This window comes from Strigops habroptila, chromosome 4 (genome assembly GCF_004027225.2).
Source record: "Strigops habroptila isolate Jane chromosome 4, bStrHab1.2.pri, whole genome shotgun sequence".
Taxonomy (NCBI): Eukaryota; Metazoa; Chordata; class Aves; order Psittaciformes; family Psittacidae; genus Strigops; species Strigops habroptila.
Genome location: NC_046358.1, coordinates 27888256 through 27906564, shown reverse-complemented (window position 1 = coordinate 27906564; position 18309 = coordinate 27888256). Strand labels below are relative to the sequence as shown.

The window sequence follows — 18309 nt, the reverse complement described above, 5'->3', positions numbered from 1 at the left end:
TGCTGGCATGCTGCCTGCCGCAGCCCCCAGAGCCTCGCAGCAGGAGTCCCCCGGGTGCTGACAGCCCCTGCCCGGGGCCTAGCAAGCCGCCTCACAGCCACGGATGTTTCACCACCATGATGGCTGGATCTGATCTGAGCGAGAGCAGATGACATGGTGGTTGGGATGTCAGCAGCTGGGCCATGCAAGTGTTCCCCACTGTGGTTGCTGCTGATAACAACTGGTGTGTCTGCAAGAAGCTTGGTGGGAGGCTTAAAGAAAAATGCCAGGGTGGTGGAGCTCGTCACCCGTATCAAAGCCGCTTTCTCTCCATATACAGCGTCATGGTTGTGAGCCAGGCAGTCTGTGACCATTAGGTTGGATTGATGTTTGTCATGATGACATGATGTGATCTGACACCTCACATGTTGTGACTTGCTGTCTCCTTCCTCCAGGTCGCTGGGAAGGATCCTTGTATTTATATATGCCTGTGCTGAACTGATCTAAGGAAAAGAATACTTGCATTTTTTTGCTTTAGGGTTTACTGCTTATTTACAGTGATGGATGATGTTGCTATTAAAATATTATGTGGATGCTAATTTATTGCAGTAGGGATACACTTCTGGCCTCGTAAATAGAAACCCAGTGTTCTGACCGTGCAGCAGCCCTGAAGCATGCAACGTTCGGATATGTACTGTTCTGTTCTTTCTGCCTTCCTCACCCCCCACCTGAGTTCTGTAGTTGTTTCTTCCTTCTTGTGATATTTATACATTAATTATGCCTCTTTCACACTGGCATGTGGAAGAATTTCTGATGCCTTTTGTCCCAACACTGCCTTTGGCATTTTCTTTCTTTTCTATTCTGCCTTCTCTGTTCCTCCATTCCTAATGCTTTTGGTCTGCTCTGTTTGAGCTTCTCTTTCATGTTTTATCCTTGGCTGTTTTTTCTTTTCATCCCCTTGTACTGTTCAAGACAGTGCATCTTGGCATGCCGTGTCCTTGCTGCTCTCCATTTTAAGATTTATTTGGGGTCCAGGTTCCAGATCTTTCAACTTCCTAATGTTCCTTTTCATGATGCTCCAGGTAGAGTATTTGGTTAATGGACATATCCTGTGCATTATAACCTACTGAATGCATTTTGTTTACCAAGGCTGTTCACCTGTCTAATTCTTACATCATTACCAAATGTCTTTGTCTCTACATAACTTCAAGATTCCCTCACCTGCAGTTCTTTACAAATGGTGATGGATTCCGACACAGATTATGTTGATGTGCATACATCACTACCAGGCAAACCTTCAAACCCCAGCTGTTGCTGTTGTTGCTTCTGCCCTCATTGACTGACAGGCAAGAACCAGAATGTTTTGTGAAGGAGACAAGTCACAAGTCATAATGAATCTCAATTTACCAAGAACAGCAGCAAAACACTACGAATGAGGAAACAGACTGATCAGAACAGAAGAGGTGTTGGTCTAAACATGAACCATTGGCCACCCCACAGCTCTTTGGCAGGTTGTATGAACAACAGGTAAAATTGTGGCAGTCTGGGAAATTGTCTCAAAGCCTCCCTTTTTTGTGACCACATGCATCTTGTATCTCATACCAGCAATATTGACAGTGACATCATTTGCCTCATCACGGCATGCCTGAGGTGTTCTATTGTAGTCAAAGAAAATTAGTTCTTTTTCACCTTAAATAGAAGTAAGTGGTGTTTACTGTGGTAAGTAATGTCCTGGGAATGCCTGGTGCCCACTCTGTTCTTCAGGATGGTGGGACAAGCAAGACCATCTTTAAAGTCTCCTAATGGATTCACTCTGGATTTTTACAAAGGGGCTAGAGAGTTTAGTTAGGTTTGTGTAGATCCTAGAGGGATAACCCAGCAAAGCATCCTGGAATAACTTTTTTTCTCATTTTTTTACTTTTTTTTTTTTTTTTTTTTAATGTGATGGCCTTTTCTTTGGAAGATTCTTTGTGTTCCGGGAGTCTGTGCTGAAATTGTAAGTGTTCTGGGAAGCAGAACTGAGAGGTGAGGTTAAAACCATTAGCCTAAACCTAACGTTAATATTTAGGCTTTATAAATAAGTTTTCTTGTCTTGAAAGTAAGTACCTGTAGAGAGGCAGACCGTTCTCTGAAATACATCTAGACCTCAATTCTAACATCATCTTTGGCATTTTGTTAATCCAGTTCACTTACAGATATGTGACAGCAACCCATGGTAGCCACAGTAAACTGTGCATCTTGCTGTGAATTGTTCTTTGTTGGGTACTGTGACATTGTGGTCTGTTTTCTTTGCAAATATACCTGGGTTCATCCTTTTTTTTTTTCCCCCAGTAAGAGGAAGTAGCATCACAAAATACATTTATGAAATAATTCCTTTCTTAATCTAACCTAATCTAGATAGTTTTTGTAGGGGTCTTCATGACAGTTGAAAAAGTGTCTAAGTAATCTGGTAAACTGACCTGCAAATCAGAGTTTAAAACTGAGATAGTGGGCAGAACGAATGAAATGTGGGATGAGGAGGGGAAAGCAGGTCTTGCACTACTAAAATAAACTTTCATAACCAGGAGTGAAACACATCATGAGCCAGTGTTACTACCGCAGTGGTTTTGGGGGTGTGTATGCTAGCTATGGCTGGTCTCACAGAGACGGGGATAACCTCCTGCCAAAGCACAGTTCATGTGCCATAGGCTCATGTGGTGGCCTGAAAGGCTCTGATCTTGCTCCTAGCTATACTGAGGCGATCCAAGTCCACATGAAAAAACTTCTGTTTTCAGTTGTTTGTGGGGAAAAAATAGTGATTTATTTTAATTCTCCATTAAGGTGACCTTAAAATAGATTTGTAGAGTGAAACACTTAAAAGTGAGGAAATACAAGTTGCTTATGCATCTTTAGTTTATTTCTTTTGCATATGCATTATGACAGTGTCCCTAATTGCATTTTTACTTGCTGTTTTCACATAGACCCCAGCCCTATACAGTCACGTATAGTCACAGGGCTTTCTCCCTGTCATGGAGCAGGGTGATATTGTGAGGGAGACTTTCATCTGTAGAAGCTTCTCTTGTGACAGAAGCTGGGAGGGGACAGTTAGTACAGTAGGAAACAGGAGAAACGATGATCAGGATGGGGGCAGTTGGGTGCTGGAAGACAGTTTCTTGTCAAGCAATTCAAGCAGATGGTATTCTTCACTTGATGATTATTTAAGTTTTCCTCATTGCATGGGTAACTGACTTGAAATTGTCAAACCTCATTTGTTGTGTGACTGAGCACTCATGATGCTTTTGTTTCCTGGATGTGAAAGTCCGGTACATGCTGCTATTCATACTGGAAAGTGGCTCTCAGTGTCTCGAGCTGAGCCTCCAACAGCAGTTGCAGACACTTCGCTCTTGGTGTCTGTCCTTCAGTCTTTGATATGAATGTAATGTCACTCCTTCTTATTCAACTTGCCAGTGGTACAGAAAAGAATCAGAATGCTTATGGGATGCTGAGGTACAGCAGCAGGAGAGGCATGGCAATGTCTCTCAGGAAGTTAGTGCCCTTCTGTTCAGCAGAGGACTTAATGGTATTCCTTCTTTAATGAATGCCATTTGGCAATGAGAATAAAACAAAGTATTGACTAATTGCTTGTTTAGGAAGCACAATTTACCTACCACACTGAAGGAGCCCTGTGTTCCCTGAAGGGGAACAAGGATGTATCTTGGTATAGGGAAGGACTCATAATCCGTATGCTTAAGGGCTGAAGTAATTCAGAAGTATCTCTACTTCTAACTGCCTATTACACAGTCTTGGTACACTTCTAATATAATTGAGTTCTCTGCTTTCACTGGGGCTGTGTCTGCGCAGGGTGATGCTATGCACAGCTGCTGAGCTGGTGCAGCCTCTGCCACAGCCAGGACACGCTGTTTCTCAGCAGATTAGTCTGAGCAGAGCAAAAAAAAGATGATTGTGCTCAGGTGTCTCTGTGTGAGACTGTCTTGTGCCACGTAGACAACGAAAGGCATTGCAGCTATGGTGGGTAACTGCTTTTTTCCTGTAGTGAACAATGAACTCTATTAGAAAATAAGCCCACTATTATTTTTAAAACAACAGAAAAATAGTTTCAGTAAAGGTGTAGAGCTCTTACTGCTCTTTGGAATCCCCTCACCTGCTTGATCAGACTTCCTAAGATGCTAAAATAAACAGCACGGATCTTTTAGTAACTTCAGTTCATTGCAAAAAGTAAATGCATGGCCTAAAGTAAATCACATAAGCTCTCTCTGTCTCAGCGTATGTCTCTACTTTGGCTGTAGGAACATTTATCTGTCTCACATGAACCTCCTGTGATCCAATGACTCATTCATTATAAATGAATCTTGAGATGCTTGGAGACATGGAAGGAGTACATTTTTTTGTTGTTTTTTTACTTTTTTTTATTTTATTTTTTATTTAAATTTTCTAGCACTAATACAGATGCAGGCATTCACTTTCATGCTTTCCCCTTGGCACTCTTACATTGGAGTGTTCAATTTATTCAGTCAAAATAGAAGGAATGGAGAGACTTTTCTATTTTTCATAGTTTAATTCTTGAATAAAGAAAATCAGCAGTAGTAGGAACAGATGTGATTCTGTCAGTCAGCAAAAAACCTAAATGAAAGTATCTGTGTTTGTTTTTTGTCTTTTATGTAGTTGCTTCCAAAATCCGATACCTTCAGGAATACCACAACCGGGTTCTCCACAACATTTACCCTGTGCCCTCTGGAACTGACATTGCAAATACTCTGAAATACTTTTCTCAGACGTTATTGAGGTAAGTTTTAACTAATGCTCTGGAAGAATAAAGAGCTAAAGAATTGTAGAGGCTATTGATTGACTGTTAATTTGTTGCAAGATTTAATGGGTCAATACTCAGCAAAAAAGAGTCAGAGCATAATTTAAGAAAAGAATGGTATGAATTAATTTCTTCAGTGGCTGTTGCCCAATTTGCCCAGTTGAGCTGCTTATTGAGTGGCTGATTCTAAAATAAACTTGGTTGATTACACATTTGCTTGGCCCTCCTAAGACTTAGCTGAATGCACGGAAGTGCTGAACTTGTGAAGAAAGGAATTTGTGACCTATAAAGTTTTAGATGTGTTATACTTGTGACTTCCTTAACAGTCCTGGTACCTCAGGATTCTTGAGCAATGCCAGATGAGCAAAACTAGCTTCTTACTGTGCTGTAGTTCAGCTGGCTGTCAGGTTTGGATTCTGGTTCAGTCCCTTATAACAATACAAGTAAACACAAAGTTTGTATACAGATCTGGATTTGCATGGCAAAACCAGGTCAGGATTTTTCTGACCTGGGGTTTTGATTTAGTCCAGTGTTTAATAGTAGTATCTAGTACTAAGTACCATATGATTACAGAATACATTTTCAGTAGGAAATACTACCTCTTGTCTTGCTAAAAAGATGTGAAAAATAGTGATACTTAATTCGGAATGGCATGCATTCCATGGTGTGGATCTACCATACCATGGTATCTACCTAGTGGATTCATATTTTCAAATCGTTTTTGAAGTAGCTTTTCACAGCGAGGAGGTGGTGTGTCTGCACAGGTTTTGGCTAGTTTTCACATCCAGAAAAAAGCAGTTAAAGATGCATTCCTGTGCATTGCTTCCTGATTTATAATGGAAAGTTTGTTCCTGCTGTCAGAAGCTAGTTTGAAAATACAACTATTTGCCTTATTTGATGAGGAAATATTAAGAAAATACATTTAACCCATGTATTTGTACACCCTACAATGCATACAAGTTGAGAAGCAAGAATTTAAACTTGCAAGAATAACCATAGCTCATTCTAGCATTCGTTTAAAGCACATGGGGTATATCAAAATTCTTGACCCTCTTTGTATGAATGAAAGATACATGGACAAAAATACTCATTATTAGTGGAACACCTGTTCACTGCAAACAGGTAGTTTCCTGTTTACTTTTGAAAATTTAAAGAGTAGAATTGTTTAACCACTGTGAAATTGGTTTCCCTCAACCAGTAGGGCTTTTTCTTTTTTTTTTAAGATTAATTAAATTTTGTCTCATTGTATTACAGCAGTGGGAAAAAAATGTTCAAAGAGTCACTGAAGTTACCTCTGAAGTGTGGCTCTGTTCCCACATCAGGCTGTTTCGGTGCATTATTTGCACAACATACACATTAGGTAAGGTTCTATATGACAAAATACCATCTGCTTAAATGCTGTGGGCCTTTAAGCAAGAAAGTTGAATTTGACATTTTCTCCCTTAGCTGTAACTACCAAGTGCTATAATGAGGTCTCTTTCTTCTTGGGCAGAAGTGTGTGAGACAGCATGGATTTAGAGTCCGCTGCTTAAATAAAGTGTCTTTATACCACTCTGTTGTCTTCATCTTTCTAAGCAGTACAGCTGGCATGTCCAGTGTGACAAATTCTTCACAATCCATGAGCAGTGATGTTCCTGGACTTACTGAAAAAGCTTTATAGTGACTGTGAGAGCAGATCAGAAATCAGGGCACCAACTGCACAATTGAGCAACTCAGTTTCTTTATTTCATGTTCAGAATGGGACTGAACCAAAATCCTGTTGCTGATAATGCTGAACCTCCTGCGGCAGAAGTGATGCTCGTATTTAAGATGCAGGTCTACGCAAAAGGCTTTGTCCTTCAAGATCTGCCCCAGAGATCAGCGTCAGAGCTAGAAGGGCGCCAGAAATAGAAGCCAGGACTTGGATCTGGGTTTAAGTGCACTGAGTTCTCATACTCAGCAAGGTCACATCCACATTCTGAATCCCCATAACTGGGGAATTTGAACTGTGGGTCAAAGCCTGAGTGCTGTGGTTGAACCAGGATGAGTTTAAACACTTGCTGATACGAAGAAAAAAGCTGGATAAAAAAGCGAAACAAAACACACCCTGTGTTTAGTGTGGCAGATGGAAAGAAGGAAACTCCCACCCACTGTGTGCAGATCTCTGCAAGATTTACCCTAAAACTAAGCAGACTGGTTAAGAACCTTTCTGAAGAGCGTGTTCAGAAATTTCTTTGAATATTCTGCATGCTGACTCTTCTTTCTGCCTCCGACACTGAGACTCCATTGTGCAAGGTTTAACATAGAAATACATGGTGGAAAAGAATCTTTCTGGCTTGAGACAAAGCATATGCAATGAATTTGGGCTGCTAAGAGAATAGTGATCAAACAGTAGCAAAAATTCCCATTGATTTCTGGAGATTTTGGGTATGGCCTTCAGAAAAAGTTGCTTGTGATCAGCTATTTTAAAACAACTTTTAAAAGTATTTCTCAGTTTGATGTGTACTCTCCTTGCAGCTGAAATTTTTAGGACAAACATTTTTTGGTGAACATAGGTAGTCATAGGGATAGAGATTAGTCAGAGAAATTTCATATGATGATTGGGTTTTGCAGGTGTAGCTTTTCCTGTTTATTATCCTATTTACCTTTCCATGTTATGGACACGTTGAGTGTGCTCTTCAGTGGGGCATTCCCACTGTTATGGATCACATGCATATCTGATGTCATTCTGCTAGCTATAGTTGGAATACACAAAGGATTAACTTGCTCCTTTGCTCTGTACACAGCTTTGGTAAATCACACTCTCAGGGGTGGGGGGAACAGGTGTGGAATGGTTGGAAAAAAAAATAAATTCCTTATTTCTATGAACAAGCATCACATAAAATCACCATACACAATGCATAGCGCATTGATCCATTTAGTTCTTCGTTAATTTTCTCTTCGGGAAAAGCATTTCTTTACATTACAGCATGAATTTGTTTCATGCCCTGCTCATTTTCAGTGTTTTCTCCCTCATTTGAGGAATGATCTAAGACTTAAGAACAGCTCATTCTTTCACATCTTCTTGGAGAAAATTCTCCATATGTATTTCTAAGTAAAATGTTTTACATAAGGAATAGTTATAAATGCCCAGTGGCTAATTAATGCTCAGGCTTGTTTTGCTGCCTTGGTGAGATGCAATTTGCTTGTATGCATTTTAGGAAACCTTTCCTGGAAGGCAGTAATTTGGCGATAGATATGCAGCAAAGATGTACAAATCTTGAAAGAAGCCCTGGTAGCTTTATCACTTGTCGCGGAGCAAGTTTAGTAAAGAGTTTTGATCTGCAGACACTCGAATTTCTCATTACTTGGCTTGAACAGAAGCAGGAGCAGACTGCAATCATTGTATCTTGGTCTTGGGGAACTTCCTAGATTTTCAGCATTGACTCAGAATTCTGACTCAGAATTCTGTTTATGGCTTTTAAAACATATGGGTCAGGCAAAAGCCTGGGTCTGAAAGTTTTTGGTGATTGGTCGAGAGGTTTTTTGGTTTTTTTTTCCCCTCCTAAATTTGGTGTGGTTGTAGCTGGGATTTAAATACAGACTCATTGTTCTTCCTGAAGTGAACAGAAGGATGCCCTGATCAAGATACAAGATGGTGTGCTTTGGCCTCTAATCCATAGATGGGCCATAGCTCCATGTTAAAAGGAAGACAAGTCTATAGAGTAAGCTCTCCATCACTGCTTTATGCTTTCCAAATCAAGGATTAATTAATACAGTAATATCCTTTCTGGAAATAGGTTCACTTGAAGTCATGTGTTGGGAAGTGAAGGAACGGGTAATAGATATCATCTGTTGGTAGACAGGGAAGGGCTACAATTTAGTGTCTTCATATCTCTAAACATGAGCTGCAAAGTACAGCAAATGAGCATCAAGCAAATTAAAAAGAATCAGCACTCTGATCATTTGTTTTTAAAGTCATACTAGATCTTAGGTGATTTTCTGATGCAGTTCCATAAATACTGTCATGACAGTCACCACATTTCTTGTACTGGACATTGGGTAACAGAAACCAAAATAATCTACCAAATATGTAAGGCACAATAAAAAAGGAAAAAAGAATAAGTATGTAGTTTCTTAAAACAGACTCTGTCTGTCATCTCTGACTGCAAGTGTGATGTGATAGTAGGCACTTGGCCTAGAACTGTACTTGTGAAAGTGTTTTATTTATATGGCAAATGAATGATACTTTTTATAAGCTGCTCTTACAAGCACCTTAGCAAGCATTTAGCTTGCTTTTGTAAATTGTTGAATTGACTTGTGAGGTAAGATATATCTTTGCTAAGGTGATTATGTGATAGGGATTTCTGTACTGTTAAAGAGGACAAAGGTTTCCAGAAGTGCTCCCTCTTGACATAACTCTGCTCTTCATTACTCAGTCGACATTTTCATGCCACTAATTTGTCTTTTATAAGTTCTAACACTGACTTTGGGAACAGAGTTAAACCAACAGCAGCTGCTTTTGGAAATCCCAACTGCTGAGAGGTGCAAAAAACCAAAAAAAGAGCAGCATTGTGTGTGGTTTAATATATTTAGAAGGTCTATTATACTTTATAGGCACATAGGAAGGTTATGAACTTGCCCTATAATTACCTGATAACAAAAATATAACACTGCTTAAGTGGCAATTTCTATTTAAAACAGTGGGGTTTATTTTTTAAAATAAATCAAATTAACATGTTTACAACCCTGTTTACAACATTCTTAAAGCAACATAACAAGCTGGTTGACGTATAGCCTCTATTTTGATTCCCACTAAATCCGTTGTATTTTTTTGAAATTATCTCTCCTTTAGTTTATAGTGAGTTTTGTTGAATAATAACGTAAGTAACAGCAGGAATGTATGGTAACATACTGTCTGATCTGCAGTTACATAATTGATCTTGCTTGCTTAGTCCTTAGATTTTACGAAGGTAACTATTTACCCAAGGAGTGTTTGTATTCATAAAGTAAAATGTTTCCTCCCTAAACATGGGCAAAATTAAAAATACACATAAACAACCATTACCATTAGCTCACAAACATATGCTAAAGACCATCTACTATATATTATTTTATAACTTTTACAAATGTAGTTTAGTTAACATTTTAGAAATATTATATTATTTCTAAATCCATGTGCCTGTTTAAACTTCATTATCTCAAATGATACTGAGTGAGTGGTCATGAAACAGTATCATAAAATACATACAGACATTATTTTAATGCAATAAACATGTGATTTTTAAGACTATCTTAACAAACACACATGTTTATTCTTTGCTAAAACATGTTTCTGCAAGTGCCACACCTATATTTTGCATGTTTTCAGTCAGTCGGTTCAAAAGATTGGGGGGGGATGGGGGGTGGGAAGAATAAATCTCTCAATCTTGGAGCAAAATACCAGCCTATTTTGACACAGCCGTTTTTCCATAGCAAACACTTAAAATGCTCAGATATTTTCTTAACTGTGAAACATGGGTAGGGCACTGAAACATGCATTTTTATATTTTTGCTCCTTATGAACCAGATAACACCTGAGATGCAATGAAATTTTCCTAGATGTTAATTTTTAATTCTCTTACCTTGAAGCATGAAAGTGAATAGTTGCTAGATTTGTAGACATGCTGGTTTTGGTAATGATTGCATCTTATGTGGGATGTATCTGGTCTTTTATTATTTGTTTTATAGTGTCATTTCAATGTAATGTGCTGTTCTTTGTGTCTTTGTTGTCTCTTTTTTTTCTTTGTCCCCCCAACAGCATTTTGTCCCGCACAGGGAAGAAGGAGAATCAAGATGCCTCCAATTTGACAGTGCCCATGACCATGTGTCTTTTTCCTGTGCCATTCCCACTCACCCCATCTCTAAGACCACAGGTCAGTTCCATCAACCCTACTGTTACTCGCTCCCTCCTTTACAGCGTCCTGCGAGATGCTCCATCTGAACGTGGCCAGCAAAGTCGTGATGCTCAGTTATCAGACTACCCATCTTTGGACTATCAAGGACTTTACGTGACACTGGTGACACTGCTGGATCTAGTTCCCTTGCTACAACATGGTCAACATGGTAAGCAGGCCCTTGAACCCTTCCAGTACGCTTAACTTCAGTGCTGTGAATCCATGAATGATACATAAATGCAGTAGAAGAGATGGGCCTAAACTGACCTGGATCTGGAATTCAAATCTTCTGGGATACGTTTATATCCAAGTGTTTGGTTTGACTTTCTTAAATAAAAGATGTATTTTTGCTAACTGTGGATTTGGCTTTGAATTCTTAGGTTGTCTGATTTTTAGTGATATGCTGGTGGTATGTAACTAAAATACAATGGTATGTAACAAAAATAATACAGATGTATCTAAGAAAACCTGGATTTTGAATTTTAATCTGTTGTGATATCTTCAGACTGGTCCTTTTGGGGTGGCTCTCTTAAAAAGGCACAGATTGCTTGCAGATGTGTATCTATCTGGCCTATAATAAATATGCAGATTGAGTGTTTTGGTGAAGGTCCATCTCTAAATAGAACGTAGTATGCATTGGTTTTAGGAAGAAATGGTAATGGTGATTTGAGATGGCTTTAAAATATTACTGGGTAAAAAGATAGCATTATCTCTGTCTGATTCACAGAAAAGCTGTATTTCCTTATGTTTTAAATCAGTTAATCACAAGATTTTTTTGTGACTGGCTTGTGTTAGTCTGTGGCTTTGTGTAGTGGGATTCAGGAGCCCAGTGTTCTCCCTGTGTTACATTAGCCAAATATTAATTTTCACCATGTTATCAGGGTTTATTACTTACGTGGTTCAGTATAGAAAAATTATCAATCTGATACACTGCTGAAATTCTGTATGAGGAAAGTTGTTTCTGTTAAATGCTGAATTCTTTTTGAGTTGGCAACAGCGTGTTTTGAATCAAAGACTACTGCACTAGGAAATGGTATGATCTTGCAAAGGAGGCTTCTGGCAAATTATAGACTTGTGGACTTCAATTTCTAGAAATGGTGAATTTAATTATCAAACCAATCTTTTTCTAAATAGATAACATGATGATAATTAACAACCAATGGAGACATGTAAAGAACAAATAACATTGAGCAAACATAATTTCTTTTTATGGCAGTACGATGGTTCTTCTGGCGGGGTTTTCCTGTCCTTGGTCAGGCTTTTGTTGCTGTGTCAGTTAACATCCTAATCGGCAATATGGTCCCCCATTTGAGGGAGGAAAACACACCAGGAGTAATTAGCAGTGGCTCTTGTCAGCTGGAAGGGTATGCCAAGTGGGAGTCTTACAGGAGTCTGTGTTAGGTCTAGTGTTACCAAATACTTCGGTTTTTTTACTTGGCTGATAGAAATGAGAGAGCATTTTGATTTGCAGGGCTTATCAAGATGGCGAATAGCACGTCCTTTGTGTGAAAGATACGTGTGTTTTGAATCAGGTATCATGGCATTCTGTTTTGAAACATCTTCAAAGGGGAAGTGTAAAATACTATGTTTAAGCAGGAGAAATCAAAGGCAGAAATGAAATGGGGGAAATACTAGCTTGAAAGCTGTAGTGCAGAAAGATCTGGGTGTTACAGTAGATCAGAGGCAGACCATAAGTCACTAACATATATTAATATTCTTCTAGCAATATGGAAACAGGTGCTTAGTGTTACAGCCTGAGCAAGGCCTCAGCTGGAGTAAAATTCTTGTATTTGTCCATCTGGCTTAAAGAAAGATATGGACCATTTGTGAGGAGTCCAGGAAAAATAAACAAGCATGATTTGAGGTCTAGAAGATGTGAACAGTGAGGGAAAATGGAAAGAACATGGTTAGTCTAGCTTAGAGAAAAATGGAAGTGAGATGTGATTATCATATGCAAATATGGCAGTGAGAAATAAACTAACCCAAACTATTTGTGGTTACAAGTGATCAGGATAAGATGTTATAAGCTTAAACTGCAGCAGTGGAAATAAAAAAAAAAAAAAAAAAAAGGCCTTTTTATTATAAAGATGGCTAAGCACTAGGATGAATTGCCAGGAGGAGTGAACTGTCCTGCGGACTTCTAAGAACAGTTTAGATAAATATCTGCCAGGAATAATTTGGTTGACTCATGCTTGGGGCAAGGGGGAGTCACTTGCTATTTTTTGTGGTTCTGTGTATGGAGAATTTTGCAATGCAACTTGTCATTTATTTCTCCCTCAGCTTAGGATTTGACTAAAAGAAGTATATATATTTTTTTAATCAGAACAAACAGTGTTGTTCGGGTAAGTACAAATGGTGCGCCAGGTGCTCCTGAGCTTTGTTCCAGTCAGATCGCACAAAGCTCTCAGTGCTTAACTAGTAAATATGTATTGCAAGAGAGAAGCACTCTCTAGCATTAAGGGTCTGGATAGGGCCCTGCCTAGACTTAGTAGAACCACTGAAATGGAGTGCTAATTTTAATTCTTACTATGACTCATGATGTCTACAGCTACAGATCTCTGAGCACTTTACAGGGCCAGTTTTGAATCATACTAGTTGCACAGATGAGGCTGAAGGCCAGTGTGACATACCTAAGGTTAAACCATGACATGGAGTAGCAAAAGGAATTCCTCTCATGCAGGGGAAAGGCCTTCTGATGTATTGGGATCATCATACAGGTTCAAACTTGGGGTTCATTAAGTGCTGTAACCTTTCTCAGAGGGCTGTTTGCCCCAGCTCAACTCCTCATTTGGAAGAGAGTATCAAGATTCCACAGTGCCCAGATACACAAGAACCTGTCCCTTCCCTTTGGATCTTGAAATGTTGCCCATTTCTTAAGTATTCCTTCCAAAGAGTTACAGTATAATTAGTTAGAGTAAATATGGAAATTCTTGGTAAATATTCCTTTCCTTTTAAGCCTTGGCCATTTTTGGCCTTAGTGGCTTCCCAGGAAAACAAGATCCATAGTTTAATTACATGCTGTTTGAAAAATTCAGTGACGCTTCCTGTAGTCTCTCTGTGGAGGGTACTTTGCAGCTCTCCTGAGGGTAATTAAGATCAAAATCTTATTTTTCTGTGACTAATAAAGACTAGAATGCTTTTTTGCAAAAGCAGGCCTTTCAGTACCAAAGTACGCATCAAATTCTGATTGTAATAATACCTCTGCTTAAATGCAGACCATTGTGTGTTAATCAGTGTGATTAAAATCAACATTGATTTTAATCAATTATTTTACTAACTCTAGTATTAATATTCCCTTTACTCCTCTCAGTATTGTTGAACAGCTGTTTCTAGGAGGGGCTTAAAAATGATAGGTGAAGTCTCTTGTCTATAGTGATTAGCTTCTCTAATTACTTTGAGGGGAAAACTTGAATTAAAATTAAATTTTTCAAAATTTTTGTAAGCTAAAAAGTAAACAGTCATAATTATTTTTCCACTGTAATGATTCTGTATTTATGTCATTTTATTCAACAGATCTTGGGCAGTCAATTTTTTACACTACTACGTGCTTACTTCCTTTTCTCAATGATGATATTTTGAGTACTTTACCCTATACAATGATTTCAACACTAGCTACCTTTCCTCCATTTCTGCACAAGGATATTATAGAGTATCTCAGCACATCTTTTCTGCCTATGGCTATATGTAAGTAGAACTCATTCTAGTATTGTTATGTCTCAGAAAACATGGTACACTGCTGTAATAGTATCAGACTGTAGGAGTAAAAGTTTGATCTGTCATAGAATTGTAATGGGACATCAATCTATTGTATGCGTGCATATATATAAAATAACTCCATGTGGGAAATAATTCTATAATATTTATTTATTATGCTGTGTTACTGTGTGAATTCTTGCTTGACTTAAAGGGTAAAGTTTAGCTTATTTAAGAAATACGCTGTTTTCAGACTCAGAGAACTTTCAGTGCCAGCAGTAGGAGTTTTTAATACAGAATCAGTGGGCAAACTGCTCCTGAAATGATAGATGTAATAGCAACAGACATAATTTTTGTGTCTGCATTCAAGGCCAGGTTGGACTTGGGCTTTGAGCAACCTGGCCTACTGGAAGGTTTCCCTGCCCATGGCAGGGGGGTTGGAACTAGATGATCCTAAGGTCCCTTCCAACCCAAACCATTCTGTGATTCTATGATCTGGACTATATCTGGATGTAAAAGAATGACTCTTCTCAATGTAGTGGTGCTGTGATGATTTTCTGATTCTTCTCTCTCCCTCTCTTCTTGGCATTTTGTCTTTGAGTTCTGTACTAAATAGCTGTGCCTGTAGCTTCTCCTATCCATAAGTGTCACTGAATCTGACAGTGCCTGCCTTTTTTTCCTCTTTCTTTTTTTTTCTTCTCCCCCCTTGAGGGTGTCACATGGTTCTGTAATTTCATAATCCCTGCACATTGTGAATCCTGAGATGTGTTCTGAATGCTTGTCTGTGCACCTGATAAAAAGCTTGATAGGATTTCAGTAGCAACAAGAAACATAACCATGTTCAGCAGATGGAAGCATGAGGATCATATTAGAAGTCAGTTTTAACCAACAAGCCTTTTACACTGTGGGTGATGAAAAACTGGAACAGTTTGCCAGAGAGGTTGCAGATTCTCCATCCTAGCAGATGCTCAAAATATAACTGGTCCTGAGTACCTGCTCTAGTTGACTTTCTTTGAGCAGAGGGGTTGGAACAACATGATCTCCAGAGTTTACTTCTAATATCAACCATCCCATGATTCTGTGAGAATGTCTTCTCCTTATCTGTATTCCAGACCTTCATGGAAAAACATGAACAACTTTTGTACAGAGATCAACACTGATGTCATTTAAGCATGTAGAGGATGCTGTTAGAACATGGAAAGAAGCATGGTCCAGTGTTCTGAGATTTTATGGAAATTTATCACCTACATTTTCTGGCTCTACCAGTCAGTGATCTTGGAGAAATCCCTTTACTCTTCTGTATCTCAGTTTCCCCATGTAAATAGTCCCTTGTAAGACATTGCAGTGCTGTTTTGTCTGTTACCTTTGGCAGGTCTAATAACAGTATGCAAATGAAAATTACTAAGATATTTCATACCTATATGCATTAGGTTCTCCTTGGGTTAAGAAGAGAATATTGCATTAAACTCATTTTTCTTCCATCATTGTTACCTTTAAAGAACAGCAGATGTAGGTGACTTATCCTGTCCTGTCTGTCTTCAGAACTTTTGTCTTCAGAAGTATTCTCCAAAACAACTGGTTGAGCCAAATCCTTGGTTTACTTAAGTAGATACTATTCTTCAACTGCCCTTGGCAGAGATTGCATCCATGTAGAGCATGGTAGCAACCTTTGTCATGCTGCCTTTTCTCCAACATTTTTGGTTGGATCTCTATAAAACCAGTCTGCTGCTCTTTAAATTTGGCTTCTAGTACCATGTCTTACTTGTCTGTTGATGGCCACATTTTAATTGCCAAGTTAGAGGTGATGAGTAGTTTGCAGTTTAAATCCATACAAGTAGACCTTGCTGTAATAATTTGGGGGCTCTTATGTTTGTGGATGAGATTCAAAAAAGAATGAATGAAGTGCAGTGAAGAGAGCCATAGTAATCTTGGGTCATGTGAAGAAGTACAGGATAGAAGAGAGAAATGCTCCATTTTCCCTTCCCTTCTTTTCCAGTTGAGTGCTCTCTTAATTAGTGTCCTAGTCTTTCCTCACGAGGAATGATACGCCCCTTTACAAGATGAGTGCAGAACCTTTCCTTCCTCTTGTGTTCAGCTCTGAGTCAAACTGAAAGGGAGGGTGTAATAGATTGTGTAAGCAGCTGGAGAGCCAGATGGGAGGGATGAAGGCATCTCACTGAACTGGTAGCTACAGTTCTGTGCTTCTGTCCCAGATGCTTGGTATTCGGGTCCTAGCAGCCAGGCTTGGGAAAGTTCTGTGAGTGTGGTTGGGAAGATAACATGCCACATCTCTGTAGGAGGTTGCCTTCAAAGCCATATTGCCATGTTACAGTTCAGCAAATAAACACCTACACTGCAGCATCTTTCCAAGTATACCATTTGATAGTAACCACTTCGTAGGAGACCAGAAGGAACTCTAGCCACTTTATGTGTGAGGTCAAAGTTACAACAGCTTAGCTGCATTTCAGTACTACTGTTTATCATTGTCTTGGCACAGTTCACATAACAAGGGGGTCTAGTTTTTCTGGTATGTAGCTATAACTTGAATTCATACCATGTGCTCCCTGAGAAGTAATCTGAACTATACAACAGCCAGCAGCTACCACCAGCCCCAACCTTTCATCAGTATACCTCAACAGCAGGCTTTCCATTTTCCTTGTTTCTTTACCCTCCACCTCCTCCTCACCTTTCCTACAACTGAAGCCCTAGGTGCACTTGACTATACAAGTGGCTTTATTTTGACCAGTCTGTGGTTTCTGAAGGAGAGTGTCTGAGAAGATTGGCAAGTATATGCTCTGTGAAGCAGTATCATATACTTAGTTGTCTTTCTCTTCCAGGAGAAAAAGGGTTTCACCCCTCCAATCTAGGGTTGTGTTTGGTTTTTTTTTTTTAATGACATGGTACCTCAGGAATTTTATTTGCATCAGTTGGAATCAGTTATATGTTATTCTTGCCTGATTTTCCTTGTTATGCAATAAATTTCTTTTTCTTTCTTTCTTTTAAGTGGGATCCTCAAAAAGAGAAGGTGTTCCAGCACATGTCAATCTATCTGCATCATCAATGCTAATGATTGCAATGCAGTACACATCAAACCCGGGTACGTGTAAATGTGCATCATTCTCTCTAAAACCATGAGTCATGAAGTACTGTGAAACGCAATCAGAAAAGTTCAGCTGATGGGAAAAATCTGCCTCACCATCCAACATAGGATGAAAAATCAGTGATTTTAGTCAAAACTGGAATTTCTGAGAATCATTATGTAGATAAGAGATCTCATTGTGATGCAGAAACAGGATTTGGTCCATGATTGGAGATTCTGATCTACGACTACTTGACATCAGAAAGTAGGGTTGATGTTTGTTGGAGTGCAGAGGAGGCCTCTGCTATGAAGACAAGCTGAGAGAGCTAGGCTTGTTCAGCCTGGAGGACAGAAGGCTCACAAGCCCGTAGAGCAGCTTCCAGCGTCTAAAGGGGATCTACAAGAAAGCTGGAGAGGGACTTTTTATGTAGTGACAAGACATGGGGGAATGGCTTTACATTGAAAGAGGGTAGATTCAGATTAGACATTAGGAAAAAATTCTTCACTGTGAGGGTGGTGAGGCCTTGGCATAGGTTGCCCAGAGAAGCTGCGGCTGCCCCATCCCTGGCAGTGTTTGAGGCCAGGTTGGACGGGGCTTTGAGCAAAGTTGGGAAAGTTGGTTGGAAAGTTCCACCAGTCTAGTGGGAGGCGTCCCTGCCCATGGAAGGGGGGTTGGAACTAGATGATCTTTAAGGTCCCTTCCAACCAAACCATTCTATGATGTATAACATCAGTGTTGGAGAGAAATCTCCACTAACTTTGACTATTCGTAGTAACAGATTGTCTTATACTATGATTCATTTCCCACCCAGTTCACAACTGATACTGTTTTTCAAAAGAAGACTGTAATGCTGGCTGCA

At 39.3% G+C, this 18309-nt stretch overlaps 1 protein-coding gene across 12 annotated transcripts in view; it reads left to right on the top strand.

The window, feature by feature from the left end:
* UNC79 (unc-79 homolog, NALCN channel complex subunit) overlaps positions 1–18309 on the top strand; it is a 110193-nt gene that overhangs the window by 806 nt on the left and 91078 nt on the right. For 4 of the 12 annotated variants that reach the window (XR_003991095.1, XM_030484005.1, XM_030484004.1 and 1 more), the window contains exons 1-3: positions 10523–10846; positions 14191–14361; positions 17375–17467. Coding sequence is in view for 11 of the 12 variants with exons in the window: in XM_030484005.1 (XP_030339865.1) it covers positions 10600–10846; positions 14191–14361; positions 17375–17467 (511 nt within the window). In the remaining variant the exon portion in view is untranslated. Of the gene's footprint in view, positions 1–4641; positions 4763–10522; positions 10847–14190; positions 14362–17374; positions 17468–18309 lie in introns of those variants that run through there. The other 8 variants (XM_030484003.1, XM_030484002.1, XM_030484001.1 and 5 more) reach the window with 3 other exon arrangements.